The sequence below is a fragment of the Urocampus carinirostris genome, chromosome 8 (assembly GCF_059441175.1).
Source record: "Urocampus carinirostris isolate Australia breed hairy pipefish chromosome 8, RoL_Ucar_1.0, whole genome shotgun sequence".
NCBI classification, from domain to species: domain Eukaryota; kingdom Metazoa; phylum Chordata; class Actinopteri; order Syngnathiformes; family Syngnathidae; genus Urocampus; species Urocampus carinirostris.
Genome location: NC_142356.1, coordinates 7,083,254 through 7,104,070, shown reverse-complemented (window position 1 = coordinate 7,104,070; position 20,817 = coordinate 7,083,254). Strand labels below are relative to the sequence as shown.

The window sequence follows — 20,817 nt, the reverse complement described above, 5'->3', positions numbered from 1 at the left end:
ATCCTCTACTGTAGCCAAGTCAAGTCACATTTATTTATGACGCCCTTAATAACAAAAATGTCTCTAAGGACTGCACAGGATTACGATTACAAAATTGCACAATTACCTGATCTTAAACCAGCATGCACTTATAGCGCCTTATAATGGGGTGCGCCTTATGTATGGAAAAAGTTTAAAAATATATCATTCATTGAAGGTGCGCCTTATAACACGGTGCGCCTTATAGTGCAGAAAATACGGTAAATCACTTTTGAGAACTGTTATGCACTCTACCATAAAGCTTATAATGCTGAAATAAGCTTTATGGTAGAGTGCATAACAGATTCAATACGAGCGATTTGAGTAGAAAAAGGCGAAATAAACATGTGACCTGCTCAAAAGTGATTTATATACAGTGTGCATTACCGTTGGATTACATTCACAACAAATACAGAAACAGAATGGTTTAAGTTGTATTACATTCCCAACAACTGCAAGACGAAGTGGTTTTGGTTGTATATCCGCCATTACATTACCAAAAAGTGATATAAAAGTGAGATAAAACGAGGTAAAAGTGGTTCTAGTAGCTAGGGGATGCAAATCTCGGCAGGGATGCATTTCTCGGCATAAAGCCGGTCCTGAAATATCAAAGTTACCTTTTGCCTATAATTTGTATATGTATTTGGTGTCCTTATACAAGGCAAATGTTTTAGTGGTTGACTAATAATTGCAACACGGTATAAGCATAGTAACTGCATAGTAATAACATTATAACTTGATGCATATCAAACTGGTAGCGCTTTGCGTTAACCACCAACAGGTTGTCCCCTGTTTTAGAGTATTACAGATACTTTGCAAATATTTTGGGTTAGTAATGATTCCGTAGTGCAGTGGTTAGCACAATTGCCCAACATGCTAAAGATCAATGGTTCAACACCGAGTGGAAAGATATGTTGGCTTAGAGAGGAACGGGCACCACCAGGTTGTACTTGCCCAAGACACGATCTATCTATATCTATCTATCTACCTTGGTCATATCCCTCAAGAGGGGTGACCGACAGCAAGACAAACACATACAAAAACAAATAAAATAGAAAGGGAAAAAATAGCAAAAAACACACACAAACTTTTTTGGACCATGGCCAACCCAAAAGCCCAAACACCCAAACAAGTTAGGCACCTCGGCACCCAAGTCGGTCATGCTTTCGTCCCTCCAGATGAAACGGGACACCAGAAAGCGGCCCTGTCACTCGGGTCAGGGTGACACAACACTTTTTTGTTCAACAGCAGGGCCCGACAGATTTCACTGGTTTACCCCTGCCGCATCATACAGGTGCCCTGCCCATCCCTTAGAACACCTCCAAACATCCCACTATCCTTTCACAACACCTCTCTGTTTATTCCTATCACCAACAAGAGCTCTAGCTTCCACTAGATTTAGACTACAGGGAATGGTGCCCCTATAACACTGATTGTTAAGGGATCCAACCCACCGATCATTCGCATTTATCTTGTTTTTCTTGTCGGCAATTCTCTCACTTCAGAGCGTTTCCCTGAGAAGTACTCAAATTGCATATTTACGCACGTCTCATTTATAGAGGAGAAGTAAATTTAGGATGCTATGCTAATTTTGCTTATAATGCTTATGTGGTGACTATCATAGTAGCCAGCAGACTTCGGTGATGGGCTATTGATATTTTCATACTTTTAGATTAGTTTTGATGACTAAACATGAGAAAAAGTTGAGAGTAGTTAATGAAATAGACCTGCAATAAACCAGACATCGTGAAGTACTGTATATACTGACTCGAAGTACGGGAAACGTAGTAGTGAATAGACCTACTCGACAATCTTTCAGATTTTTGAAATGACAGTCCTGTTTATGTGTTTTATGGTCTGCCCACCCATACCTACAAGTTAACCACGTACAGTAGACCCCCAGGATAAGACATCAATCCATTCTGTCTGGGGGATAGGAACCGATGAAATTAGCCAATCCGTTCCAAACTCCTAGTACTCCAGATAAAACATTAAGATTGTACATTCACATTGAACATTAGTAACAGAATAGTCTGTAGAACAACTTGTATATAATTTATGTGTGAATGATTTACATAACAGATATACATGTACAGTGGAACCTCGGTTCTCGAGCATAATCCGTTCCAGAACCCTGTTCGAAAACCCATTTGTTCGATCACCGAAATCATTTTTCCCATTAAAAATAATGTAAATCGTTTTAATCCGTTCCAACACCCTGAATGTTTACCTTGAATGTTTAACGTAAACTAACCCTAACCCAGGCTAATCGTACGTTCGCGTTATCGTAATCTTCCGTACGAAAGATTACACTAACATGAACGTGTAAAAATAAAAAAATCAGGTCGTTTACAAGTCATTTAGCACCCAAGTCTCCACAACAAGTGGTGAGCGGTTCATTGGAAAGGGGGCTGTGTTCCAACACCCTGAATGTTGGGCTCCATTCCAACACCCTGAATGTTTACCTGTAAACATAAAGCTATCCCCGGCTAATTGTACGTTCGCGTTATCGTAATCTTCCGTACGAAAGATTACGCTAACATGAACGTGTAAAATTAAGAAAAAGGATAAAGTAAAGAATTATGAATAGGATTTCTTACCTTTGTGGTGGTCAGCAGAAGGCGCAGGTGGACGGTGGGGAGGAAAATTATTGTTTTGAAGGATGTTCTTTTCTCTTAAAATACCGATCTAATGACACTTGCTTCTGCCTTCTTTTTAGCACTTTTCTAAATTGACTCATGACAGGCATAATTAGGGACTAAAACACTTGGTACACCTATATTAAAAGCGAAAGCAAAACGAAGTACGTCCGCACGCGATAACAGTTGGTCAGGAAAAGAGCCATCTACACCCGTACGCCGCCCTAGCGTACGCACTCACGCATTACCGGCGTTCGAACTCCGATTTTTTGACCGAACAGCGAAGCAAGAAGTTCTCGAAATTTTTGGTCGGACTCCGATTTGTTCGAACTGAGAGGCGTTCGAAAACCGAGGTTCCACTGTATAGGAACAATGGAATTTGATTTACCTTTGGTGTGAAGGGGCTTGACCTAGTCCACTCGAGTTAGTGGGTGGATGCACAGAGGGAATGCGACGGCCGAATAAAATGAAAACTGCTTGTTAAACTTCCACTTGCAAGGATTATCTTACCATTAGAAGACTTGGTTGACTTAATTGCCTCCTTATTTTTTAATTATTGTCCTTATCGTCCATTTCTTACGGCCATATTCCTTAGCCAGGGTCCTTTTCCGATTACTTTATCATCTCAAGCTTCGGTTCCATCGTAGTATTGCTTCTCCCTTTGGTTTGACTGCAATTCTCGCAACCCATAGCTGAGCAAATTCAGGTTGGTTACACAAGAATCTGAACTGAATGAAGAGAGAGGAAGGAAGCATTGTGGGAGGGAGTTTGGCCAATTGCATATCGGCATCCTCATGATGCCGTGATGCAAACAAAACTCTTTCAAACATCTTAGATAATGTTAGCAAATAGCAGACAGGCAGCTTATTTATATACCTTGTCTTGCACAACCATTTTCTGGCACATGATATAATTTGCTGTTTGTGGAGGATGTTGAGCAAAATGCCAGACATGGTGGCAAAAAAATCCATTCTCACAATGCGACATTTAAAAATCGGAATTTAGGGACCTGAGGGTCTGAGGTAATTAGTATGAACAAAATATGATTGCGAAAAATAATATTGTTAAAAGAATCATCCATCCATTCATCCATTATCTGCACCGCTTATCCTCAGTAGGGTCGCGGGGGTGCTGGAGCCCATCTCCGGGCAGTGGGCAGTGGACACCCTGAACTGGTTGCCAGCCAGTCACAGGGCACAAAGAGACAGACAACCATTCACTCGCTAGGGACAATTTGGACCAGCCCATTAACCTGAAACGCATGTTTTTTGGAATGTGGGAGGAAACCAGAGTGCCTGGAGGAAACTCACGGAAGCATGGGAAGAACATGCTAACTCCACACGGGAGGTTCGATCTCATGACCGCTGCCCGTTAAGAGAATCAATGTTGTGACCACTTTTTACTGGTATCTCCATAGCTCGTAACAGATATTTGAGTAAAATCTCTTAATTAATGCACGATGAATGTACGATTCTGGCTTCTTAGTCCTGACCGTGTGCCGTCCTCCCCGCAGGTCGCCGAAGAAGTCGAGTCCCGCAGCCGCAGTCTCCCGTTTTCGAGGCTCAAGACATTCCCCCCATGGAGCTTCCCAAATCCTCCGAGGACCTCCTGGTGCCTACCTCACAGCTCCTCAACGTTTCGGCCGTCTACGAAGTCCTGCGCAACTTCGGCACGGTTTTACGCCTTTCGCCCTTCCGTTTCGAGGACTTCTGCGCGGCGGTGGCCAGCCAGGAACAGTGCACGCTCCTGGCCGAGACCCACATCGCCCTGCTCAAGGCCATCCTCCGAGAGGAGGACACTTCCAATACCACCTTCGGCCCGGCCGACGTGAAGGATTCCGTCAATTCCACGCTTTATTTCGTGGACGGCATGACCTGGCCGGAGGTCTTGCGAGCGTACTGCGAGAGCGACGCGGAATACCGACACATTCTCCCCTTCCAGGACGGAGAGGATTACCCCTTCGAACCTTTGGAAAGTAAAATTAAAGTGCTTCAGTTTCTAGTGGACCAGTTTTTGGCGACGAATATCGCCAGGGAGGAGCTGATGTCGGAAGGCGTGGTGGCTTACGACGACCACTGCCGGGTGTGCCACCGGCTGGGCGATCTGCTTTGTTGCGAAACCTGCGCCGCCGTTTACCACTTGGAGTGCGTCAAGCCGCCGTTGCAGGAAGTGCCCGAGGACGAATGGCAATGCGAGGTTTGCGTGGCGCACAAAGTGCCCGGCGTGGCCGATTGCGTACCCGAGATCCAGAAAAGCAAACCTTTCCTTCGACAGCTGCCGGTGGGGTACGACCGGCACGCACGGAAATACTGGTTCCTCAACCGACGCATCGTCGTGTAAGTATGCCAGATAGATAGCTAGATACTTTACTCATCCCCGTAGGGAAATTCACACTTCCAGCAGTATCCTTGTGTTGAAAATAAAACAATAATAAAGTAAAAGGAATATAATACATAAATACCCAATGTAACGTGTTGATATAGAGTATTTATACCAGCTCAGTAGCCTAGATGGTAAGGCGCCCGCTTTGAGACTGGGAGGTCGGTGGTTCGCGCCCCGGCCGAGTCATTCCTAAGACTTAAAAAGTGGTCGGCGGCGCCCTCTGTTGGCTGCGGCTGCTTCGGCTCGCTACAACGGGTCAGGTGCAATCGACATTTCGTTCTGTGTACATTGTTACAAAGAATGACAATACAAGGAAATTATTATTATTGTTGTTATTATTATTATTATTAAATAGTGCTACATAAAATACACACTGTCACAAAAATAGGGTCATATGCAATGTGGGCAGTGTTGATTTTACCTGTGAAAAGTGATGGGTCCCAGGGACTCGCATGCTCAAAAATCTATGGGTCCCAACAGAGATCTATGGGTCCCCAGAATTTTGTGTTATTGTGGTTGAAATTGTAAATTGGCGACAAATATATAATATAAATCTATATATTCATTATGCAAAATATTATTGCTGAAATAATTATATTGATCTATATTTTCATTCAGTTTTAATCATCACACTTAATTGGTAATACAAAGCAGTTATCACTTCGGATTTTTCAGTTCACAATATTGTACACTATACAAAATAATATTGCTGAAATATTTATATGTTCATGCAGTTTTAATCATCACAGTTAATTGGTAATACAAAGCAGTTATCACTTCAAATTTTTCAGTTCATATATTCTTCGTGGTTTGCTGTCCCGCCATAGTTGTAATGCCTTCTCAAGGTCCAATCCATTATCATCCTCCTCATAGCGTCACCAGGAATATAATTGAGTCCATTTTGGCAGAAAAGTCCTTTTCTCGCTCGGAGTATTCTTTTATTTTCTTTCGTCGAATCGTTGGCTTCATAACACGTGTTTTCCTTGCCTTCGCGGTCTCCTGAAGAATTTCTCTGCCGTTTTTTCATGCCGGAATTATTGCTGTTGTTACCACTTTCTGTGTTATGTTTCGACTTATTACCGACACTGAAGAAATGACCAATTTTTTGTTGATTTGCACCTAATACCAACTGTTTTTTCGGAGGCATACTTTTCTTTCAATCGACAACCGCCACAACAATGACGTCATTTTCGAAGCGACGAGATCTCGTTTGCCGAGATCGGCGCGAGACCAAAACAACAATGGCGGATCTGCCTGACGAAAAGTTTGGAGTGCGGTAAATCTTTGTTAAAAAAACAAAAAAGTAATCGGGTAATAATGACAATTTGGTGTCAAAAACTATGCTGAAACGATGTTGATTTGAACAAATGCGCCATCAGCAAAAATGATGCGTCTAGGACGCAGGGACGTGGGCAAACGAGAACACTTTGTGGGGGTGTGGTTTAATGTGGGCTTTTACTCCCCCGGGTGAGGTTAAAGAGCCTCATGGTATAAGGAAGAAATGATCTCCGTCTTTCAAGTGGAACAAGACTGTGACAGCAGTCTGTCGCTGAAGCTGCTCTTCTGTTTGGAGATGATGCTGTGTAGTGGATGTGATGAATTGTCCATGATTCACCGCAGCTTGTTCAGTGCCCGTCTCTCAGCTACAGTTGTCAGGCTGTCCAGCTCTCTGCCCGCAACAGAGCCCGCCTTCCTCATCAGTTTATTAAGACGAGAGACATCTTTCTTCAGTCTTCTGCCAGGTTTTTCTTTTGGCAGGGTTATACTAGGACTGCTACTAACGACTATTTTATCGTATTTCCCAAACTATAAGACGAACACACAAACCCCAAATTGGACAGAAATTTGACCTTGCTCCTTATAGTCCGGTGTGCCTAATATGCAGATAAAACTGGAAATACTTTCCCATACTTGTGTAATTAATGATCAGTATACAAAATTCAGACCAGCTCTACACACTCTGCATTGTCCTCAAGGGTGCCAGGGAGTTTTCCTACATGTGTTTTGTGGACTTCCACAGTGTTCCTCAGGAAGCCCTGTGGGAGGTGCTTCGGGAGTATGGGGTACTACACAGGCTTACCCGGTGTGCGGTCCCTTTATGCCCGGTTCCAGTGTTCGGTCTTTGAGTTGGACTCTGCCAATGATACCCTGTTTCACTAATTCTGTTCATAACTTTTAAGGACATCATTTCTAGGCGCAGCCTCGGCTGGGAAGGGATCCATTTTGGAAGCCTCCACATTTCATCCCTGCTTTTTGCAAACGATGTAGTGCTGTCGGCTTCCTCAAGCCAGGATCTTCAGCTCTCATCGGAGTGGTCCGCACCTCCAAGTTCGAGACCATGGTTCTTTGCCGGAAAAGGGTGGCCATGCCCTTTCCAGGGTGGAAATGAAATCTTTCCGCAAGTGGAGGCGTTTGAGTATCTCGGGGTCTTGTTCACAAGTGAGGGTAAGATGGAACGGGAGATCGAAAGACGGGTCTGTACTGGTTTGTTGTGGTGAAGAAGGAGCTGAGCTAAAAGGCAAAGCTCTCAATTTACCGGTCGATCTACATTCCTCCCCTGACTTATGGTCACGAACTTTGGGTCACGACCCAAAGAACAAGATCCTGGATACAAGCGGCTGGAATGAGTTTCCTCTGCAGGGTGGTTGGGTCTCCTTTAGAGATTGAGTGAGAAGCTCGGCCTTCCGGGAAAGACTTGATTGCATTCAGAGGAGCTATTTGAGATGGCCCGGGCATCTAGTAAAGATGCCTCCTGGACGCCCCCCTGGGGAGGTTTTCCAGGCATGTCCCACTGGCAGGAGGCCCAGGGACGACCCAGTACACACTCGAGGGACAATGTATCTAGGCTGACAATACATGAAAAGGCATCAGGTCTTATCTCATCATCACACTATTTTTTTGAACTCACAGTACCAGATACGTTAAGATCAGGGAGAATGTTGTTTCACTTTTTCTCAGCTCAATCTAAGCAGTTTAAGTACCAAAGGTTTTAAAGCCGTGTATTTTTTTAAATATTTGAGGATGACCAAATTACTTCCCACAATGCCCGTCCGTTTAGTATCTTGTGCGCTTGGTAATGACTTTGCGAGTTGGCTTTACTCCAGACTGGTTGAATGGCTGACAATATCCTTGCGGCCCGGTCCACTTAAAAAATCCACAATTTGGTACCGTGTCTAATAATGTGATAATGACAAAAGACTTAATGACTTTTAATGTGTCGTCTATATCCCTAGTGGTTTAGTGGATAAGATATGGAGCACTCCACGTTGCGATCTGGGTTCGATCCCTGCAGCATCCAATGTTATGCAATCGTGAGTAGTGATAAATTCCGACTGAAATACTCTAGCCCCTACTGTAATTTCTAATTCCATAAGTCTTCGACCTTATATATGAAAAAAATAACATTTTTGGGGGATGCCCCTTATTATCCGATGCGCCCCATAGCTTGGAAAATGCGCTAATGGTCAGAATTAAAGTTAAGCATAAGGTCGATTAATGATTTTGGAAGATGATAATTAACACAACGTATTGCGGATCCATACAAAAATTACATAAAAAATGCAACCATCTAAAATAAATCAATCACAATTGCCCTTATCCTGGATATTTTTCTGCTGCAAAGCACTGTACAGGAATGAAACATGCTCTGTTTTCGAAGAAATTCGTCGCTCTGTAGTCAAAATGGTGCGCGAATTGTGTATATCCGAGGAGAAAACTTATTTGGGTTGTAGGGGGATTTTGTGAGGTTTCCTGAGGGTGAAGTGGGCATTTGATTTGGTGTGTTTGAATTCAAATTAGTGTAGTTTGCGCGGGCTGGAGTATTTGCCATTTGGGCAGCGCAACTGACATATTAGAAGTGATGATCCCAGCTTTTGAAAAAATACAATGAAGGATGAATCAAACCAAACTTCTGCGTTTATAGCAATCAAGGTAGAGAATGGTTGAAGGCAGCCCATCTCTTCATCAAGAGGACCATTCTCTGTCATATTTATTTGTATAGCCCTTAATCACAAAGAGTTAAGGCAGTCTTTAAGGGATGCTGAAATTCCACGATGTACACAAATTTGAATGGCCTTTTTAGTACAGGGTTCGTACAGGTGCTTGAAATCCTTGAAAACGCTTGAATTTTAATGTTACGAGTCAAGTCAAGTCACATTTATTTTTATAGCCCCTAATCACAAAGATGTCTCAAAGGACAGCACAGGATTACAATTACACCATCGCCTGATCTTAAACCAACAGGCAGGCAAGGAAAAACTCAAAAGCTCTTTATAACTTTTTCAATTTCGGGAAAGTGCATAAATTTTGTGTGTAGTGTTTTTCAAATGCTAGACATTTTTTATATGATGTTTATCATCTGTCTGACCCGACAGACCACGCATTAAATAAGGAAATAATATCTCATTACCTCATTAGCTGCACCCCTTATCCTCAGTAGGGTCGCGGGCGTGCTGGAGCCCATCCCAGCAATCATCGGGCAGTGGGCAGGGGACACCCTGAACTGGTTGTCAGCCAATCGCAGGGCACACAGGGACAGACAACTCACTCATTCACACCTAGGGACAATTTGGACCGGCCAATTCACCTGAAATGCATGTCTTTGGAATGTGTGAGGAAACCGGAGTGCCCGGCGGAAACCCACGCAAGCACGGGGAGAACATCCAAACTCCGCACAGTAAGGCCGGGAGCTGGATTTGAACCCACACAGGAGGTTCCCACGACCTCAGAACTGTGCCGCACACGCGCTAACCACTGCGCCACGGAAATAATATAGTCTGCTTAAAAATAAGGCTGCTGGCCCAGCGCTGGGATTGCATTGCTTTGAAAAGCGTTGTAATGTAAAAGGTTAGCGCCCCCTATAGGTGCATTAAAAGGTAAAAATTGGCCTTCAAAGTGCTTGAATTTGGCCATGTACAAACCCTGATAATAGCTTCTCCCGCTAGCTGCTAAAGATTGTCACCTCCACCATCTCTTACCAACTCCAGCTATTGGTTCTTTTCAGCCACTTGGGGTGTATCCAGCTCACTTGATCTTTTGTTGTGGATGCTGGGGATTAACACCTGCTTTCATGTTTTGTTGCCCGCTAGAATTATTCTATGACCTTCCAAAAGAATAAGGAAGTGGGCTTCCGAATGTCGCTAAGTTGCTTACATAGTGTCTTTGAATGCACACGCTTCAGCTCCGTTCTAAGCAACAGCAACCCATAGGAGAACATCCTTACACACTATCCCTTTAAGTCAGTTGACTGGTTCTAATTTAAATGTTGATGACGAAATCTTCGGTCCTCCTACTCAACAGAATAGCATCTCGACATCAGACACAGTGTGTGACGATGCTCGATTCATAAATCAATGCTGGATCACAGATTCAGATTCAGATTCAGATCTACTTTATTGTCATTCTAGTACACGTGTATACAGAACGAAATGTCGATGCATCTGACCCCCACAGTTTCCTTGAATGTACAGATATAAATAATGTTGTATTGTATTTTGGCTACGTATAGTATTTTACCATAGTGCCGATAGTGCAAGAAGAGTAGCTAACCAGATGCGCAAAATGGGCAGTCAGGTTAACAAGTCAGGTACACAGTAACATTAACACTGTAACAATAACGCTGTAATTACAATAGTGCAGAGAGCAATGTGCAAGGAGTGGCAAGCTATAAAAAAAAACTGCCAGTAGTGCAAAAGTCAGATTAGCAGCCGTTTAGATTTAAGTTAACTATATGTTAGATTGACCATTTAACAGTCTAATGGCCAGGGGGACTAGACTATTGCGGAGCCTGGTGGTCCTGCACCGCACACTGCAGTACCTCTTCCCAGAGGCTAGCAGAGTGAACAGTCCATGATGGGGGTGAGAGGGGTCCCCGGTAATGTTTTTAGCATGGGATAGGCAGTGCTTCTGGCCAATGTCCTGAATGGAGGGAAGTGTAGTCCCGATTATTTTCTCTGCTGTCCTCGTTACCCTCCTCACACTACCCCAGTCGGTAGCGCTGCAGCCTCCACACCACACAGAGATACAGCTGGTCAGGATACTCTCTATGGTGCCCCTGTAGAATGTAATGAGGGAGGGTGGGGGCAGGTGGGCTCTCCTCATCCTCCGCAGGAAGTACAGGCGCTGCTGTGCCCTCTTAACCAGTGATGCAGTGTTTACGGACCAGGTGAGTTTGTTTGTAATGTGCACCCCTAGGAACTTGATACTGCTGACAACCTCCACAGCCTTGTTGTTGATGCAAAGTGGGGCATGGTTGGGCTGGTTTTTCCTAAAGTCGACAATGATCTCTTTAGTTTTGTCGACATTCAGGACCAGGCTGTTGTCCCTGCACCAGCCCACCAACTGCTCCACCTCCTCTCTGTAGGCCAGGTCGTTGTCATCCCTGATGAGGCCCACCACTGTTGTGTCGTCAGCATACTTCACGATGTGGTTTGTGGCGGACCTAGGGACGCAGTCGTGTGTCATCAAGGTGAACAGCAAGGGGCTTAGGACGCAGCCTTGGGGGGAGCCCGTGCTGAGGTAGATGACATCTGAACTGTTCTGACCAATCCGCACTGATTGGGGTCTGTCACAGAGGAAGTCCAGCAGCCAGTTCCGCAGGGGGGTGTTGAAACCCAGGAGTCTCATTTTGTCCACCAGATGTTGTGGGATGATGGTGTTGAATGCTGAACTGAAGTCCAGGAACAGCATCCGCACATGGGTGTTCTTCTCCTCTAGATGTGTCAGGCTCAGGTGAAGCGCAGAGGAGATGGCATCCCTGGTGGAGCGGTTTGTCCTGTAGGCAAACTGAAAGGGGTCGAATGAGGAGGGGAGACTGGAGGTGATGTGCTCTTTAACCAGTCTCTCAAAGCACTTCATTATGATAGGAGTCAGTGCAACGGGCCGGTAATCGTTGAGTGATAAGATCTGGGGTTTCTTTGGCACTGGGATGATGTTGGCAAATTTGAAGCATGATGGTACTTTGGCTTGGTCTAGCGAGGTGTTGAAAATGTCTGTTAGTACACAAGCCAGCTGATCGGCGCACTCCCTAAGTACCCGCCCCGGAATGTTGTCCGGGCCTGGAGCCTTCCTTGTGTTGACCCTTCTCAGGGTCTTCCTCACGTCAGATGAGTCCAGGTGGAGTGCTCTTTCGTCCTGATTTGGAACCGCTTTCGCTGCAGGGGTGCCGTTTTGTGCCTCGAACCTTCCAAAGAATTTGTTGAGGTCATTCAGAAAGTCCATGCTAGTGTTCTGCCTGAACAATACAAGATTTAAAAGGCACCAGTAGCTCCATATTTTCATCCTTCCTCGCAAATTTTGATTGGCTCAGCATGTGCCGTTTTATTATCTTTCATCTCCGGTGTGAAGTAAAGGATGTGAGTTTTTTTGAAAAATGGGCGATCTGGGTTTTTCACAGTGCTTTAAAAGCCATAAATTGGGTTTTAACTGCCCTTGGGCGGATGCCTCATGTTTCCCTGTTACTTTTAAAGTGGGGGGGGGTCTCAAACTTAGTGGTCCCCTGTTTTAAAGGTGTTAGGAATTGAATATATTAAATTGTACCGTTTATCAAATTGTTCAAATTAGTTATCTGACTCCATTAACCAAACACAACCTGCATCCACCTAACAATGCGCGCTCGTTTCTTGATGGGAAAATATGGACAAGAGACCGGCATTTACACACGGGGGCAGATTTAATTTCTCTAATAATTTAGCTAAGTAAACTCCATCAAATATTTGGCCGAATGAGTGTCGCTCGAGTCTCTGTCAAGCCTCCTCTCTCAAGTCAAGTCAAGTCATTTTTATTTGTATAGCCCTAAATCACGAAGAGTCTCAAAGGGCTTCAGAGATTATTACACTATATTACAGACTATTTTTCAGAATATTATTATACATTCCCCTGCTCTGGAGTCGATGAGAAGAGTAGGTTATTCATATTCTATAGAGTAGAAGTGAGTTTTAAGCTTAGATTTAAACATTTCCACTGAGGTTGCAGATCGGATCTCAGGGGGAAGAGCATTCCACAGCACCGGTGCCCGGATGGAGAACGCTCTCGAACCAGCAGAACACTTCTTTGCTCTTGGGATCACCAGAAGACCGGCACTCTCAGATCGTAGGCTTCGGACCGGGACATAGGGGGAAATCAGATCTGAAAGATAAGAGGGAGCAAGTCCATGTATGATTTTGTATAATACTAAGAGAACCTTGAAATCACATCTAAGGCTTACTAGGAGCCAATGCAGGTTAGCCAAAATCGGTGTTATGTGATCATACTTTTTTGTCCTAGTTAAAAGCCTCGCTGCGGCATTTTGTACAAGCTGAAGAGACTTGATTCTAGACTTCGGGAGACCAGAGAGTAGTGCATTACAGTCATCGAGACGGGAGGTAACAAACGCATGAATTATAATTTCCGCATCCGACTGAGACAGTATAGAACGAATTTTAGCAATGTTACGAAGATGGAAGAAAGCGGTTCTAGTAATTTTCTTTACATGCGTTTCAAAGGATGGATCAGGGTCAAATATGACACCTAAATTTTTGACAGAGTCACTCTGTGTGATGTGACATGTGTCAATGTTCACAGCAGTTTTTGAGAATAAGTCACGGCATTTAGATGTACCAATGACTAACATTTCGGTCTTTTCAGAGTTAAGACGCAAGAAATTGAGTGACATCCACTCTTTTATCTCAGTGAGACAGGCCTCCAAATTTCCACAGTTTAGTGTGGAAGATTCCTCCAACGGAAGATATAGTTGAGTGTCGTCTGCGTAGCAGTGGAAATTGATATTGTACTTGCGAATAATATCACCTAATGGAAGCATGTAAATGCTGAAAAGAAGGGGCCAAGCACTGAACCCTGCGGAACACCACAGGTGACATTAAAGGGCTCAGATGTCATTTCGCCATATTTAACAAAGTGCGTCCTATCAGAGAGGTAGGATCTGAACCATGAGAGGACGGTTCCTGAGAGACCAATCCATTTTTCCAACCGTTCTAGTAAGAAATTGTGGTGCACTGTGTCAAAAGCAGCACTAAGATCCAGCAGCAGCAAAAGTGATGAAGCGCCAGAATCCATTGCCAGTAGGAGATCATTTGTTACCTTCATCAGAGCTGTCTCAGTAGAGTGTTTTGCCCTGAATCCTGATTGCATAGATTCAAAAAGGTTATTCTCGGATATGAAATCATTCAGCTGCTGTGCCACTACTTTTTCAAGTACTTTAGAAAGGAAAGGTAGGTTTCTCGATCTTCTTTTCTCCCTTCCTCTGCCCACGTTTTTTTTCCCGCAAGCTGATGTGCCGGCACCTCCCATGGGCGTGCCAGGAAAACCCCCACGTGGGGTCCACCCCCTCGCCTCGATGTCTGGAGAAACTCAAAACAACACAGAGCGTTTATCAAAACAACGCCTGACGTCCTTCGTCAGAGTTCTGTTATCAAAATTCCCCAGCCAAAACATTCCGCATTTGGAACGGCGTGACCTGAAGCTCACTCAGTGAAAATCTTCATTGTACTCGATAAATATAACTTGTATTTAATCGTATAAAATCCTTTATAGTAAAATGTATAAAATCCTTCAATGGTAAAGGGTAAATGGTTTGCATTTACATTGCACTCTTCAAGTCACTGAAGACCTCCTAAGGCGATTTTCAATCTGCTTCATGGTAACCAATTCACACACCCACTCACACACTGATAGCCAGAGGCTACCTACCTATCAAGGGCATTAGGGGTTGAGTGAATTGCCCGACATTTTAACTCGGAGGAGAATCGAACCAGCGACCTCTTGGTCCCAAGACAATTGCTCTGAGCTGGCCAAATGTCTCTCACTGTCATCAAAAATATACTGTTATCCCCCGTTCATCAGGGTGAAGGGGGACCAGAACTCCCTGCAATATGCCAAACCCCCACACATTCCCCATTTAGTAATAGCGAGGAAATCGGATCATTGCCGCATGTTTGCCGTTTATTTTCGATGGAAAGAACGAGAAAATGGGACGTCTCGCATGACAAATATTTGCTCTCTCGGTGCCCACTCTCAGCAATAGTCAACAGGGCATGAGGGAACGCAGCCACATCTGTACATGGGGAAAAATGGATCGTGGCCAAGTGGGTTCTGTTCATTTTAAGCAGAAGTAATGGAAAAAAAACACCACATATGACACAGATTTTCTCTCAGCCCCCACTTTTAGCTGTAGTCGAATGAAGATAATTGTGATTGTGAAGTGCAGTTCATTTGAGGTAGGGCTTGAACGGCACACCCGCTGGTCCCCCCCCCACGCAGCAATATGCGATCGGGCATAATGGATCGCGGCCGCTCTAGTTCACCTTTTGCTGTACAGAATGGCAATAAAGAGCCCCAAGCCCGCAAAGATGGCCTCCGCTGTTCCTCGCTCGCAGCGAAATACAATCAGCATGAAAGGATCGCAGAATATATTTTAACCCGCGATGCACTAAAGCTGCGAAGTAGCAAAGGATTCCAGTAATCTCCTCTCCTTTATGTTTTTCAGAGAAGAAGACGGCGAACAGGAAGATAAAATGATCTGGTACTACAGCACGAAGGCAAGTTATCCGTTTCTTATCCGAAATCTCAGGTGACGCTTTTACACGTTTCCACATTTCAAATTCCGCTTCAGGTCCAGCTAGGGGAGCTGATCGAGCGCCTGGACAAAGATTACTGGGAGGCCGACCTCTACGCCGCCCTTGAAGAAATTCGGGATGAGGTCCACACTCACATGGACATCACCGAGGATCTGACCAACAAAGCGAGGGGAAACAACAGATCTTTCCTCAATGTCGCCAACGGTAAAGAAATAACACTGCGTATTCACGACCGTAGGGCGCACCGTGCGATAGGGCGCAGTCTCCGTAGCTGGTTCTATTACTGTATTTAACGCTACACTGGGCGCACCCCACGATAGGGCGCGGAGCCCTAATTGCTGAGTATGCTCTGGAGCAGGGATGTCAAACTCAATTGCACAAGGGGCCAAAATTCAAAACACACTTGGGGGGCCAACCAGGATAAACATTTATTGAACACACTTAAACTGAATGTTTTTGGAACATAAATAGAAATAAAAACAGACAAGAATATTAAATTTAAACCTTAATTCACTTATACAGTATTTATTATTTTGCTGTAAATTAAAATATCTTGTTAAATTATACAACTTAGAACTTAACTTAAACAACTTAACATTAAAATAACATTCAAATTCCATCGCTCCTATGTCAATGTTTATATTAAAAAAAAAACTTAAATATTCCAAAAGATTTTGCTCTCCTTAATATATCTCCTGTCAAAAGTAAAAATATGAAAATAGTACACAAATTATTTCTTAAAAACGTCACAACATTCTGCAAACAGGGAGCCTGACGTGCTTACCTTTGGCGCAGACGGAGTAGGGCGAGAGATGGGAGGGAGTGCTTGCACTTTTTGCATAGCTCCACCCATTCCTCCCACTCACCCAATCAAATAACTAAGTTCTCTTCCGGTGTTTTGGCGTATTTACAATTTGTTCCTTGGATTCATCAAAAAGTATCTGAATACTGAACACAGATTATATAGTAAGCTTTTATATAAAGGATTATTTAGCGTTGAACAGCCAAAACAATTTTTTTTTGTGTGACACCTTGACTGTAAATTGTAGTGAAAAGGTGCCCTCTATATTGTGAAAAGTACTGCCTTGTAATTCAGCTTTGGTTTGGCTTTGCGTGTATATGAACAGAATCAATGGCTCAAGTTTTGAACGAAATGGAGAAAATTTGCATGCAATTAAATTTGTCTCTGAGCCAAAGTACTCATAGAAAGAGCCATACCTGGCTCGCGAGCCATAGGTTCCCGACCCCTGATATATAGTATAGTACAGTAAAACCTCGGTTATCGTGGTTAATGGGGACCAAAACCACCCGCGATAAGTGAAAATCCGCAAAGTAGTCCATTTTGGCAGAAAAGTCCTTTTCTTGCTAGGAGTATTCTTTTGGTTATTTTCTTTCGCCGAATCGTTCGCTTCAACACACGGGTTTTCCTTGCCTCCGCGATCTTCCGAAGAATTTCTCCGCCGTTTTTCCGTGCCGGAATTATTGCCGTTGTTATCACTTTCTGCATTATGTTCCGACTTATTACCGACACTGAAGAAATGACCAATTTTGTGTTGATTTTCACCGAATACTAACTGTTTTTTTCGAAGGCATACTTAACCTTCCCTGAACGACAAGCACCACAACAATGACGTCATCTCGAAAACTCGAAACCGCGAGACCAAAACAACAATGGCGGATCTGCCTGACAAATAGTTTGGAGTGCGGTAAATCTTTGTTTAAAAAAAAGTAATCTGGTAATAATGACAATTTTGTGTCAAAAAAGTTGCGTCCCGGGGACGCACGTTGATTTGAGACTATGCGGCCCCAGGCAAAATGATGCATCTAGGGACGCGGGCAAACGAGAACACTGCAGTTATGGCTTGTCGCTATTTACGATAGCTGTTCCTGCTTCATCCTTCTGTGTCATTCGTCTATAAATAGCTATTTAGCTAGCTAGCTTGCTATTTAGAGAGCTACCTACCTACCTGTCTTGGATACGAATTTTATAGGAACGTTAGCGGGTTGAAATAAAATCAGAATGTAATTTAGAGGACAACACAATGGTGTGTCATTTTGACCCAAGGACTACGGGGTTCTTTTAAAAAAAAAATCTAAGTAGACTAAACTGCTGCCCAACCAATGACGGTTCGTCGATGTTTTTCTGCAGAGGAGATCCTGGAGCGTGTCCGAACGAGGAAGGAGTTAGAACTGGAGGAGGTGAAAAGACGAGCGGCCGAGGAGGCCCTCAAAGCTCGTCTGGAGCAGGAGAAAGAAGGAGTCGACGTGGAGAAAGTCCTTCACGGAGAAGACAAGATGATTGACGGCGAAGGACAAGAAGTTGTCGGTGATGAAGCCGCCCAAGCTGATGACAAGGAGAAAAAGGAAGAAATGGAAGAAAATGATGAGGGGGGCAAGATTGCAGGTAAAAAAAACAACATAATGGATTATGCCTGAAAGTATTGTTAAAAACATTGTTATTGGTTCTCTAATCCGATACTAGTTTTGTATAGCGCTCCTTAGTGGTGTAAAAATACCTTATTCGGTAATTGGTAAAACACCATTGGTTAAAAGAAGAAGCATAAATACATGTACTGTCTTTTAAATGTGGTTTTTATTATGGAAATGTGTCATTATATTGCATAATGTGCCTATTTTAGCACTATACAGCCGCTTACCGCACACAGCCATACCCCTGCATGTGATAGTGCTGGGTCTTGTCTATCGGGCACCTTTGACTTTTTTTTCCACTGTCGCCTTCTCTAGCCATTCATGTTAGCCACTTGGCTGCAGGCAATGGCTTACCGCTAGCCCCTTTTGTTATTGTTATCTGCTCCTTCTTTTCATCCTTCAGTGTTGTTTGCCTACCACAGCTGCATGTGAACTTTGCCGAGGTCCAGGATTCAGGCATCATGTACCTTTCCCCCCCACTGTTTCCATCTCCAGTCACTCATGTCAGCCAGTTTGACTGCAAGTTATGGCTCGCTATTAAATATAGATGCTCCTGCTAAATCCTTCCGTGTCATTCTCCTGTCACAGCTGTTCATCCATGATTCAGCCCTCTTCCGCTTTATTTCCACACTTTTTTATTCACTGTCTCCTTTTCTAGCTGACCACTTGGCTGCAGGCTGTAGCTCACCGCTAGATACTCTTGTTAGCTGCTCCTGCTTTGACCATTAGTGTCACTTGCCCTTCACGACTGGCTATGCAATTAAACATTGCTGAGTTCTGCTACTAGGGCATCTTTGACTTTTCTTTCCATTGTCTCCTTCTCTAGCCTTTTATGGTAGCTAATTGGCTTAAGGCAATGGCTTGCAGATGGTTGTTATTGTCATTGTTACCTGCTTGCCTAGTCAGGTCAAGTCATGTTTATTTGTGTAGCCCTTAATCCCAAAGAGTCTAAAGGGGCTGCACAGACCACAGACACAGTTTATTGCAAACTACAGACTATTGTTACACCATCCCCTGATCTAAAACCTACATGAGGGCAAGGAAAAACTCAAAAACCTCAACATGAGGAAAATGAAGAAACTTTGAGTGTCCTGCAGGTGAATTATGCTTTGCAAAGTGGAATCATTCCGGCTTACGTAGTGCGTCTTCAACAAATGCATGAGATCCATTCTAATCTTCAACATGTGGTAGTGGTAAATCGTTACGCACTGTCACTTTAAGGACTATGTCATAATAAGGCAACTCAGTATTTTGTCATTTAGGTCTCCTCTTGCATGTCTTGTAGTTGGCCAGCAGAGAGAGCCACAACCTTACTTTAGCAAACATTTCTGGCTATTCCAGTGAAAAGTCATTTTCATATGTATGTTCTACAGCATTTTTCCCGTATTTTAAGTCTGTTTATGGAATTATAGCTTTTATTTATATTTTTTTTACAGCTGAACAGCCCTCATCTGACGTTCCTGTTATTGGTGACGGCGTCCCAAGTCTGAGCCATCCCAACCAGATAATGGAAGACAACAGTAACAGCAGCATGAGCATCTCGGTCCCACCAAAGGGCCCGGAACCTCCCGACTTGGCCGATAAGTCCTCTCAGTCGTCCCTGGCCAGCTTCGAGGACGCAGGTCAAGATAACTCCTCAATGCAACAAGTTGCACATCCACATTCATTTCCCTTGACTAATATTGAGGTTTCAGGGGATGGGAGCGATTGTCTTCTCGGTAAGAAATCATCGGCAACTCGAATGGTGACCCGACTGAGGAACCCGGAGAGCAAATTAAGTCTGATGAAGAGCCAGCAGGTGGCAGCTGCCCTCCATGAAGCCAACAGGGGCTTCAAGGAAGGGAGAGAGGTGATGCTCAACTCAATATTTGAAAAATGAATACGTTAATAAACACATTTTATGTACATTTATTTTGCACTAAATTATATATGTATATATATATATATATATATATATATATATATATATATATATATATATATATGGCCACAAAATCACGCACCAATCTTCCTCGAGTTGAACCTGAAACCATACAGCCATTTTTAAACGCACCATCACGACCAGATAATAAGATGATTTCTACGCGCTGCTCTGTAGTCAATGGCATGTCTGATCTAAAATAAAAAAATAACAAATTATATTAACAAAAAATAAATATTAACATTGGTGCGTGACTTTGTGGCCATTGTTGTGTGACTTTGTGGCCACCCTGTATACAATTTTTAAATAACATAATAAAACAACTAGATAGATAGATAGATAGATAGATAGATAGATAGATACTTTATTCATCTATACAAAATTATACACCTCAATATGACTTTTAGATCGCCGTTTAGAATATTAATCATTAATAATGAAATAATACTAATGACTATTCTAAAAAGAAACAAACTTATATAGTAGATTATAGTCGGTGATAATATTTATTGGTTCCTTATCGTAATAGTAAATAAACTGAAATAATAATCAATTTAAGAATATCCTTTTTTTATTTGCACATGTTAATCTGTATGTATGAAACATACAGATTTTTAAGAGAATAGTTTATTGACTAGTGTTTAAAACTTGATCAAAACAATCGGTAAATGATATTTGGATTGGAGTCGAATATTATTTATGGTTAATAATTAAATATTATTAATGAGTGTAAACTAAAAAATAAACATGTATATTACATTACAGTCAGTGATAATATTTATTCTTTGCTAGTTGTAATAACAAATAATCTGTAATAATGATAAAGAATCTAATATTCATACTTATATATGTATGA

General features: G+C 43.1%; 1 protein-coding gene across 4 annotated transcripts in view; it reads left to right on the top strand.

Annotated features, from left to right (window-relative positions):
* LOC148360595 (nucleosome-remodeling factor subunit BPTF-like) overlaps positions 1-20,817 on the top strand; it is an 83,246-nt gene that overhangs the window by 2,017 nt on the left and 60,412 nt on the right. For 2 of the 4 annotated variants that reach the window (XM_088341470.1, XM_088341469.1), the window contains exons 2-7: positions 4,171-4,993; positions 15,520-15,571; positions 15,646-15,814; positions 17,760-18,014; positions 19,477-19,662; positions 19,735-19,889. In XM_088341470.1, the coding sequence (XP_088197596.1) occupies positions 4,171-4,993; positions 15,520-15,571; positions 15,646-15,814; positions 17,760-18,014; positions 19,477-19,662; positions 19,735-19,889 (1,640 nt within the window). Of the gene's footprint in view, positions 1-4,170; positions 4,994-15,519; positions 15,572-15,645; positions 15,815-17,759; positions 18,015-19,476; positions 19,890-20,817 lie in introns of all 4 variants that reach the window. The other 2 variants (XM_088341467.1, XM_088341468.1) reach the window with 1 other exon arrangement.